The sequence below is a fragment of the Oryza brachyantha genome, chromosome 4 (genome assembly GCF_000231095.2).
Source record: "Oryza brachyantha chromosome 4, ObraRS2, whole genome shotgun sequence".
NCBI classification, from domain to species: Eukaryota; Viridiplantae; Streptophyta; class Magnoliopsida; order Poales; family Poaceae; genus Oryza; species Oryza brachyantha.
In genome coordinates, this window is record NC_023166.2 from 10,175,396 (window position 1) to 10,186,502 (window position 11,107).

General features: G+C 45.1%; 2 protein-coding genes across 3 annotated transcripts; one reads left to right on the forward strand and one right to left on the reverse strand.

Annotated features, from left to right (window-relative positions):
• Nucleotides 1-684: 684 nt before the first annotated feature.
• Nucleotides 685-2,353, forward strand: LOC121054269. The gene has a single exon (XM_040523585.1). The coding sequence runs from the start codon at nt 685-687 to the stop codon at nt 1,723-1,725; it is 1,041 nt and encodes a 346-aa protein (XP_040379519.1). The 3' UTR covers nt 1,726-2,353.
• Nucleotides 2,354-5,609: 3,256 nt separating this feature from the next.
• Nucleotides 5,610-10,475, reverse strand: LOC102705807 (WD repeat-containing protein 44-like). 2 transcript variants are annotated; one of them, XM_015836178.2, is made up of 8 exons: nt 10,149-10,475; nt 7,542-8,694; nt 7,284-7,374; nt 7,023-7,180; nt 6,884-6,935; nt 6,699-6,775; nt 6,488-6,581; nt 5,610-6,365 (listed from the first exon to the last, which is right to left on the reverse strand). In XM_015836178.2, the coding sequence occupies exons 2-8, from the start codon at nt 8,598-8,600 to the stop codon at nt 5,863-5,865; spliced, it is 2,034 nt and encodes a 677-aa protein (XP_015691664.1). In that variant the 5' UTR covers nt 8,601-8,694; nt 10,149-10,475; the 3' UTR covers nt 5,610-5,862. The 2 variants fall into 2 exon arrangements, with proteins under 2 accessions (XP_015691664.1, XP_015691665.1); XM_015836179.1 differs by lacking the exon at nt 10,149-10,475 and adding an exon at nt 8,994-9,074.
• Nucleotides 10,476-11,107: the final 632 nt, after the last annotated feature.

Sequence of the window (11,107 nt, forward strand, 5' to 3'; positions counted from 1 at the left end):
GTTCAACAATTTATATAACAATTGGTCGTGGCTTTTACAAAATAAAGATTTGAATAAATGAGTACTATTATCTTAAAAATAGATCGGCACATAAAAAACATACAGCAACAACATAACCAAACCAACTAAAGTTGGGCCCAGCGTCATCCCCCGGCAATACTGTTTTTTTTTATACAACTCCCCGGCAATACTGTTATTTGTTGTGCACGGCCGGTCGAGGACCCGTTCAACCTACACGGCATCTCACCCTCCCGTCACTGCAAACCCGGCAGGGTCAACCGACGTAAACAAACAAAAACACCACATCACAAAACACCCGAGTGGGGTTAACAGGAAGAGAAAAAAATATATATTCACCGAGCCGAGTCCACTGCCGCCGGCCCGCCGCTGCGCGCCTGCGCTGCCGTGCCGTCCTGCCGCGGAAGCCGATAAAAAAGAACTCCCCCAAAACGAACGATTCCTCCCTCCACGCCCGCGAGGCCGCGACACCGCGCGCGGCCACCGCTTCCCAACCGAACCGGGCGTTAAATTTTTTTTGCCGGCTCCCCCGCCTTCGTTTCGTGAAAAAAATCCCCACGTCTCATTGACTTTTCCCTCCCGTTTTGCCCTTTTGCCCAGCTGAGCTCCACACACACACTCTCTTTCTCTCCCAATTCCCAACACCGCACTCCGTCCCTGCGCCTCATGTTGAACCATTCCCATTCCCATTCCGGACCCGGCTCGCTGTGCCCCCTCCTCCGCGTCCACTCCTCCCGCGCCGCCGAGTGCTCCTCCTCCGACCCGGCCGCGGCCTGCCGGGTGGCGATGGACGTCCCGTCGTCGACGTCGCCGTCGTCGGGGCAGCAGCAGCAGCAGCCGACGACGCCGCGGCGGCAGCTGCAGGGCCCGCGCCCGCCGCGGCTCAACGTGCGGATGGAGTCGCACGCCATCAAGAAGCCGTCGTCGGGGGCTGGGGCTGGCCCGTCGCAGGCGCACGTGCACCAGATGCCGGCGGGCCAGGGGCAGGCGAGGCGGGAGCAGCTGGTCGGGCAGCAGCAACCACCGCGGGCGCCGGTGATCATCTACGACGCGTCGCCGAAGATTATCCACGCCAGGCCCAACGAATTCATGGCGCTCGTGCAGCGGCTCACCGGCCCGGGCTCGGGGCCACCGCCGCCGCAGCAGATGCAGCTCCAGGGGGAGGCCCACATGCAGGACTACCCGATGGATGAGGCCGTGCCGGGGCAGCCGTTCTTCCCGCCGGAGCTGCTGCTCTCGCCGTCGGCGGCGATGTCCCCGGCGGCGAGGCTGGCGACCATCGAGAGGTCCGTCCGCCCGATGCCCGAGCCGACGCCGGAGTTCGTGGACATCACGCACGCCGGCGGGGACGACGACGGCGGCCTCGCGGCGATTCTTGGCTCGATCCGGCCCGGCATCCTGTCCCCTCTACCCTCGTCTCTCCCGCCGGCCGCGGTCCCGGGTCAGTTCTCGCCGCTCCCGTTCGACGCGAGCTGCATCAGCTGGCTGAACGAGCTGAGCCCCATCCTCCGAGCCGCCTCCGCCGGCGCCGCCTCGCCCGGCAGCGGCGGCAGTGGTGGCAACACGAGCAACGGCGGCGCGTCCCGACCGCCTTCGTCCTACTACGCCGACCCGTTCGTCCCCAGCCCCCGGCACCTCCTCGCCACACCCACCGTGCCGTCGCCGGCGACCTGCGCGGAGCTCTTCAGCAACCTGCCGGATCTTTAGCCCGTCCCCGCCGCGTCCGTCCAAGACAGCAACAGTGGCAGACGCAACACAAGCTTAGTTCCATCTCCTCTTTCTTTCTTCTTTTTCCTCCATTTTTTTTCTCTGGTAGGCTCAAGGTGGTGGGCCCGATCACTGATGACAATTTGATTAGTGCTCAGTTTATCCTTGCGTTTTGTTAATTATTCTTGGGCAACCACTAGCGATAGCAATGAGATCGAGCAAAAGAAAAGAACTGTGAGCAAGATGAAACAATAGGCAATGGCAAAATAGCAGCAGTAAGTAGCAGATGAGATGAGTAGAACAAACCGGCCGGCCCAGCCATGTTTTCTTTCGATTTTGTTACATTACATCTCTTGTGTAGTACAGTAGCTAGAAGGCAAGATTTGCTTGCATAATGCATCATTTGTTTATTCTTTACTGCTGGTATGCCCTTGATTGGATTTGGGTTACATGTTGGCCTGGTGCTATTCTGTGTACTACTAGTGAACTGAACCATTGCTACTATTCTGTTCTGTCGTATGTTTCTTGTGATATATATATGGACTGACCGTGTCAGTGGCAGCATGGAGTTTTCTTGTGATTGGAAGGAGAGTTGCTGGCGAAGGAGAAAAACTGTGGATTGGATGGAGACAGGAGACCTGTACTATTTTTGGATTATCTGGTTTTTACTGTATCTATTGAGATAGTATGATACAAAATAGAAACCTTACTTTAGAAATATCGAGCTCTTGTGTAATGGAGTAGCAATATTCACGAAATGCGAGTTTGAGAAACCCGTCCGTAGAAATCGATATCGACAAAACGTAATAACACAGCCCATAGTGTGTGCGACTGTTGTGCGTAGTGGTGGGCGTGTGAACGGGAAGGGATTGGAAGGCTCCGTTTTGTCGCTCGCACGTGCTCCGGGTCCGGGAAGGGAAAAGATTCGGGTGCACCCGGTTCACAGCGCGGAAAAGAGCCTTTGCTGCCACGAACATCCCACTGTTGTGTTCGTTTTCCGCCGACGTCGACCCGCTTTCTGACCGGAGCTCTCGGCCTCGATTCTGATTGCTTCGTGTTTGACACGTATGCAGGGTTTTCGCTATCGGGGTAACCCCTGTCTACGCTGGGAGGGTATCAACTACCGACGGTGCACACGGTAAATTTGGAGAATAAAATTCTGCAAATATTTATGGAAAAATCGCAAAAAACGTTGGAATAGAATATGTATCTGCAAAGCAGTTTGGTGTTAAATTTTATGAAAATGACAATTCTACTATAATATTCTATATCAAAAGTGAGGAGAAAATAAATAAACGCTTGAGGTGACTATATCATAATTTTTTTTCCATAATACGCGCTTCCTTTTTTTCATAATTTTTTGAATACTTTAGGAGATCACTGCCGTGCATGGTGTGTTCTCATGGATATTTGTAGCCCTCCATGTATATCTCTATTCATATCATGAATAATATTTGGTTGTATCATTTATAATTCTATCATGGACACTATAATATCTATCTATATATATATAAATAAAGTAATAGGAAAAGAAGCCACTATGTTCATCCTCGTGAGCTAGCTAGAAAATCCCACATTAATTGAAGAAAAATAAGAAAAATAGAAAAGGCAATTTGACAATAGATTAGTAAATTTGGACTCTTTCTTATTTAGGAACAATGAGGGAATAAAAGAGTCAGTCGGTCAATAGAGGAACAAATCTGTTTTTGGTTTTTATTAATCGGACAGGAAGAGACGTGAACATAAAAGGAAGAAACGATCAGTTTTTCTTATATATATTTTAGTGCACCTGCTGAAGGATAAAAAAAATACCATATAATGGTTAGACTAAGGGCAGTGCGGCAGTGCCATATCCTAAGGAAATATTGGTTAAATTTTATGAAAAAAGTTTATGTATAGGTACAGCTTAGAATTATGATTTAAAACATATGATATTATGAATAAAAAGCAAGACAATTAAAAAACGAGCCCAGGCAGAAATACAAATTATAAAATATAAAAATAATAAAGAATTAAATTAATATCGAGATAAGACTTCACGTAGAAATACAATTTAGAAAAAAAATCTAAAATTTGGATTCGAAACTAAAATTAATCACATTGAGAGATATATTTCTACATGGACTCTTATCTCAATATTAATCTAGAGAAAATAAAAGTGATGAAATTTTATTTTAGAATAAAAAAGTGATAAAAATAAAAGATAAGTCCGTGTAGAAATACATTTTCCACGTTAATTGAATTTTTTCATATCTTAATCGAAGAAAAACGAAATAGCCTTATCATTGTGTTCATAGTAAAAAATGCAACTAAGTAATGGGATTTAAGCCTCAAACCTATACCGGCGTACTAGAAGAGTTCATATGGTCTAAATCAGGAGTAACAACAACAAAATATAATATAATAAAACCGGTAATAATAGTTGTTGATATGGATGCACATTTTTCTTATTTGGAACCATTTATAAACTATTACAAATATATGCTATAATGTGTTTTCTTTAGTACATGGAAGAATATCATTAGAGATACTAAGAAGATAAATATCACTAATATTTTGAAGATAAAGATGGAAAATGAAGAGAAACAAATATACGGTTAAATATCATTAATGTATTTTAATACTAAATGATTTATCACTTTTGCTTTATATACATATGAATTACTATGTTAATCAAAATATCAAACGTATAAATTTGATAAAGTAATCCAGACTTTAATATTTTTATAATAAAATAGGAAAGCATATATGTTATTATGCGAGAAAATTTTATAATGATGCTAGCCGCGCAATCCGCGCGGGCCACCATGCTAATTTATATAATGGACACTACAAGCCTTATACTATTTGTTTCCTATTTTCACATTTTTTTAAAAAACTTTGTAGGATTTTCTTATTTTTATTTTCTTCAGAACAAACAGACCAGGATTTTGAGCTCAAACCACACAGTTTGGGCATCTAAAACCAAGGAGAAGCCGCGGAGTTTGAATCCAAACTTTTTAATAAAAAATTGTCATGGTTTTCACGTTAATCATGCTACCGGCTGGCATCGGTAACAGTTCCACTCACGGTTTCGTAAACTCTGGTTGTATGTACCAACAAGTTTAAGTTAAGTGTAAAATAAGTGATGAACTAATATCTTGTTTCATATCTAGACTCAATAGGGATTCCAAGGAAATATAATCGAGTGAATCATTTAAAGTTGGGGCTGTTTTACATGCAGCTTAGAACTTTTTATGGAGGCCAACCTGTGAATTTGTAAATTGCGGAATCCATAGACCAGCACTTAAGTTGGACGATCAGTTTCTATGGTAGCGTACTGTGCTCAAACCCAACTCCCAAAGCTTCAGGAAATCTCTCATCCGGCGGTGGCCGGGTGACGCAACGGTTGTTGGCCGAGCCGAGACGTGCGGCCTAGCCGCGTTCCCCTCCCCTCCCCTCCCCGACCACCACTTGCAGCACCGGGCCACCGGCGCATGTTGATCACGGCGGGCGATCGACGCCGGGGGCCTCTCTGATCCCGACTGACGATAACCAGCCGGGCGCCCACGGGCGGAACGAAAGCGCCATGCCCAGGAGCTTATGCGGTCGGAGATTGTCCTCGTGTGTTTGACTATAAATAGACTAAATGCTGCAGATAAAACATCACGACTTCCACAGCTTGGCCTCCATAAGGATGACAGTGATTGCAGGCCACACCACACGCTGTCTTGGACGTCAGCTTCTGGTTAATTATTCCTTCTTAGTTGATATTGGACCTGATAGTTAACCTCGGAGAGATGTATTTCTGAAATTGTTTTCTGATCAAGGTCAGATTCAGAGGGAAATTGGAGCCAGTAGTAAATGGTAAAATGGAATGGAACGGCAAAGAAGCATACATGGACAAGAGGGGGAAAACGCATTTGGATTGATCACCTCATTTGCACAAGCACCACAAGTTCAGATTCTGAATTCGTAGCACAAAAAAAATTTCTCCCGTCACCTTCCTACCATCTACCAACAAAAAAGCTTCACCGTGTTAGCAGGCTATCACCAAAGCTACAACTTTCCGTAGCTTCTTCAGCGAACACACACACACACACACTCGCACACTCAGTCAGACTATACCAGGCTGATTGTTCTTGCCTCTGACACTGATCACAATCTCACAGGCAAGCCGTAGTTGTGGTAGGACCGGATCACCCCATCTCGACTTGCAGTCACTATCACCGTGTTCCATGCCGGCGAGATCGTGGAGAGACAGTCAGATAGCCGTGAGGCATCAGCAGTTTTGGCAGAAGGAAGCTTCTCCGCCGGCCATGTCGGAATTCCCTTCATGCTGTCAGTGAAACACCGCGCTGAAGGGGAACGGCGCTCCCCTTGTCGGTGCAAAATGGGTGAACTGACAGGTTCTTCAGTCAGGCTGGGAGTCATCTTCGCCCGTCTTTCTTGATGCACACCAGGCCATGGTACCGCGGTTGTCACGTCCTTGGAGAAGAACTTCTCGCAGGAGCGAACCGATTTAGCCTCGCCTTTCTGCTCGGCGATGCTTGTAACATCAAAGTTCCAGATGTAGACATTGGAATCCAATCCAGCAGATATGAGATATCTTCCATCTGATGTTAAAGATGGTGAAGAGAGAGCCTTCAGATTCCAAGGCCCTGCATCAGAAGGTACAAAAGGTGATATCATCAGTACTGATGCCACAAAATATAATTAGAAAACGTTGATAATGGTATATTTCTCAGAAAATGAAATGTAGCATCTTTGATAGCAAATATACCTTTAAACTTTTGGATGATATCAGCACCATCAGCAACTCGAATTTTGGAACCCGTAGATGTGATTGTAATCCTAGATGAATCGCTTGTACATAACTATAAAACGATAACCACAAATTAGTGGAATGATGTATCAATTTCACGGACACTATTGCCTCTCTATATCAGTATTAAAGAGATCTTAAATGATTAAATGAATCTAGGTAGAAATACCTGCAGACTGTTGACCCGATGGACTGCAGATTTCTTCCCTTGCATAAGCAATTCTTTGTCTAGTTGGATGTTATCACCTAAACAACAAAATGAACTGCTCAGTTTGCCGTCCCAATAGAACAATCGAGACATAGATGTTTTACCGAGTAACAGAAACAACACAGATCACAATGAGCTCTATGTACCAGATTGATTGTAAAAGCGGCATTCTCCAGAAGTAGTGCCAACAATAAAACCCTGCTTTGCAATAAAAAGAAAATTAATATATAATTAACATCTAGTTGTGCAATGTTTTGAACGATTACATTTTGATCAGATTCTAACCTTTCCATCTGGTTGGTAACTAAGAGCAGTTATGATCTTCCGTGTATCAACCCAGTCAACAACTCTCTTGTCCATTGCATCCCAAACACGAACTTTTCCATCTACTGAACCACTGATGAAGTATCTTTCATCGATAGGGTTGAATTGAACACATGTCACTGTTGACAATTTAAAATAAATTAAAGAAAATCAATGCAATAACCCAATATTTATAACATTATAGGACTGTCTGTCATCAGTCATCACAATATTTCTGCTTACCATAGTCTTTGTGTTTGAACAATGCAAGACAACCATCACAGCCAACTTTCCACAAGCGAACCGTCTTATCTTTTGATGAGGTCAAGAGGTGCTGCAGTCAAACAAGTTCAGAACTAGTAAGCAAATGTAAAATTGAAGATATACTAATCTATGTTTATGGTACAAGAAAACATGTTGACATATATTGCACAGAAAGTGTAATTTCAGACAAGAAATTTGAGTATGCATACGCTATAAGAGACAAGAGAGAAGACTTACATCTGACTTTGACCATGCCATATCAAGGATATCATCTGTGTGGCCTTGGAATTCATGTAATGGGGTCTCTGAAATACGGAAAGCTTTCTTGGGCAGTACTGCAAGGGCATGATTCTGCCCCCTTCCTAGCTTTGTTTTGATGACTGTAATTTTATCCTCATAGTCATAAGGTTTGTCTCCAAACAACTTGGAAGACGTTTCCACTTCCATAATCTGCCATATTCGTACAACACAGTCCTCACCACCAGTTGCTAAATACCAGCCTGATGGACTGAACTTCATGACTTTAATTATACCCTTGTGAGCTTGGATTTCTTGACCCAATTGGACAGCAGAAAATTCCACAATTTTTTTCTTTCGATATTGGACTCTTGTTCTGGATGGTGTGCCTGTTGTACAGCTTTTTACATTGACATCGTACTTGCAAATTCCACCAAAACTCCTGTTTTTTACGAAGCTCTTACACAAGCTCTTGATACCCTTTTTCTTACCATTAAGCGTTCTACCTTTTTCTTCCAAGGAGCTGCTATACAGCTTTCGCAATAACTTCTGAACAGACTGAGAAATGCCTGGGAAGCCCTCAAACTCTAGAAGAGACATCACCTTATGTGACGCGACCTCCTTAAGCACGCTAGTTAATTCACCGTATCCATCGTTCTGAACTGCATATCTCTGACCATTGTCAAGATGCCTTATGCAACAGGAGCCATCAGAAAGTGATTCATTCTCAGGGACAGATGAATCCAGAGAAGAAATGTCTCTGGTACTACCCTCCTCCAAGTCAGAGCAAGAGCCAGCAGTCGTAATTTCTCCCTGGTATTGAGAAAAATCCACTTTGGTAGCAACAAATTCATCAAACCCCATTCCCTTCAGGAACTTTTGCCGCCTTTCTTCAACACTAATTGGCTCGTTTGCCCAAATATCGTACTCAAATCTCCTTGATGCTAATCCTTCATCACTTGTGCTGCAGTCATCTGACAACGAGGGCTCCCTTGTTGATGAAATATCATCAAATGCATCAAAGAAAATATCATCCCTGTCTGATTCGGATCTTGGCATATTTAACCGGAATACTTCTAGGCCAAGAAAAAGAATCAACACAGAAGGGGTTCTCACCCTCTGTGAAGTTAGCGCGCGGTGGTCAGAATGTCATCTGCAATTGGCAACACAGGTATTAGCCTTGTCATATAGCCTAGTGCACAAATAGAAAAGCCAAGAACTTGAGGAACACATGAAGGATTATGAAGAAATTTATCTGCACTCAAAAGAAATGTCTGTGGACAACACTATGTGAAGCTATTTACTCCAGCTATGACAAGGAACGGATGTAATTATGGAACAGCAATCAACATGGTCATCAAATAGAAATGAAACAAATGGACTACATAGCCATAAAGATAGAATTACAAATTAACCATTTCCAGCAACTATACAGCAGCATCGTCTAATTACCAAGAAAACAAACAAGAATAAGCACAGGATGCTTCTGCCTCTCCCCACGCCAACTGTTCCCTGAACCGCCCCAGCATCTACACATTTCCTCCTCCAGTGCTATACCAATAACTCACCAACTATGCACGCAAACCCAACCTCGGGGTTCCCACCAAACAACACAGGAACAGGAACCCCAAGAACCCACACGGGTGGCCGAATGGAGGGGCGCAGATCCCAAGCAATCGAGACAAGGCAACAGCTAAAAAACAGCGCAGAAAGGCTAAAAAGAGACAAAAGTTAAAGAGAGCTCTTTGATTCTTTCAACTAGGGGCGGCACCGTAAAAACTGCTGCTGCGGCGGCTGCTGCTGCTTCTACCGCAGTGTACTGTGCCTGCGCCGGAGCTGGCTGGCAGCACGGGCCCACCAAATCGGCCAGCGACGTGCGCAGCCGCCGTGCGCCGGCTATCCTACCTCTACGCCGATGGTCACGCAGGCTCAGGCGTAGGTGCGTAGTTGGCCATTAAAACCGCGTCCTTCAAGAGTTTAAAGGTGTTTCAAAGAACCCCAAAAAAAAAAAAGGTTTTTCTTTTTTCATGGCCAGGAACGAATTTGTATAACAGAAATGCGGGTATAAAACAAAACGAAAATTTGACGAACTTTCGCACTTCTCTATTAAACTTTCTTAGCACCAATTGAGCGCTGCAATCTGACAGCTGTAGTATATGAAACATGAACAGAAAAGGATTGCTCCGTTGTAAAAACATTAGGATTCTTAACTATCCGCGACATTAACGGGACAAAATCCGATCATGCTGGTGGCAAAGCGATCTAAGAGTTAAAAGCTCGCCCGTTTCGTACCGACACAAAATGAAAATTGAAACTCCCCTCTATTAAACGAGCGGAGTTTTCGGCGACGGGTGGTGCTTTGTTATGGGGACTCCACAAATCCCCGGCTAAGTTTGCGCAGCAAATACGAAATCGTGCCTAAAAAATTCAAACTTTCCAAGGAAAATAAGCGAAATATGACGGAAACAGCTCACGAATTCCTTAATCGGCTATTCACGCACCCCCGAACTGTTCCATTCAAACACGAACACACTTCAAACAAGTTCAAGAACCCGAAAAATACAGATATCGAACCAACCACCGTGCCATTCCAGCGCAGAACCAAACCTTGTGCGTCGTCGGAGTTCACGACCGTCACGGCCTCCGCTCCTCGCCGCCTCGAGCCGCCGCCGCCGCTCGTCTCCAGCCGCGCGGCAGCGCCATCACGGGGCCCCAAACTCCCAACCAGGTGGATGGAGGAGCGTTCGAGGTGGGTGGCTGGGTGGGTGGGGACAAGGTGAAAAAAATGGTGGTGGGGGAGCTCGCCCTCGCCCTTGCCCCTGCGCGAGCTTGGGATTTGGGTTCTTCTTGGACGCGTCCGCTTCGCCCTTTCTTTCTTTCTTTCTTTCTCCCTCCTCGTGGCCTTCGTTTTCTAGGCCGCCGCTGCTTTTGCCGTTTCGTTGTAACCGGAGCAGGAGCTTCTAAAACGCCTCTCTAATCCCAACGACGAGGTCTTTAAGCTCGTCCCAAACCAGTCGTCTCCGGCCTGCGGCCGGGCCCGGTCCACACAGTCTCGTTCTCTCTAATTCGCCAGCGATCTTCGTCACCAACAGTTGACCACAACACTTCCAAGTCCCCTCCCACAGCATCACCACAAACGCAAAAATCTCACGAACAAATCACCGGAATATATTTCTTTCCCACACAGTGCAAGGATTATCACAAGAGATAATCTTTATCACTAGTACTAATAATAATATTGTTCTCGTTAGAATTGGGTGTGGTTACTTGTACTAAAAGTTTAAAACCACTAACGAATCTCTGTATTTCGTGGAAATCGTTGATAAAACCTAATTGATTTTTGTCTAAATTTTAAATTCAGTTTGATATTTTTTTTAACTTTAACAAACGAGTTGCTTGTGTTACCGATTCAGTTCGATTTTTGCCGGGTTTGTTAAACAGTGTTAGAACCTATCCAGACCGTGAGATGGATCTTGGCGATGGATAAGAGGAGGTGGTGGTGGGGACAGTGATGCGTGTGCATGTGATTTTGGGGGAAGGAATTAATGGAAATGGCCTTGATTAGT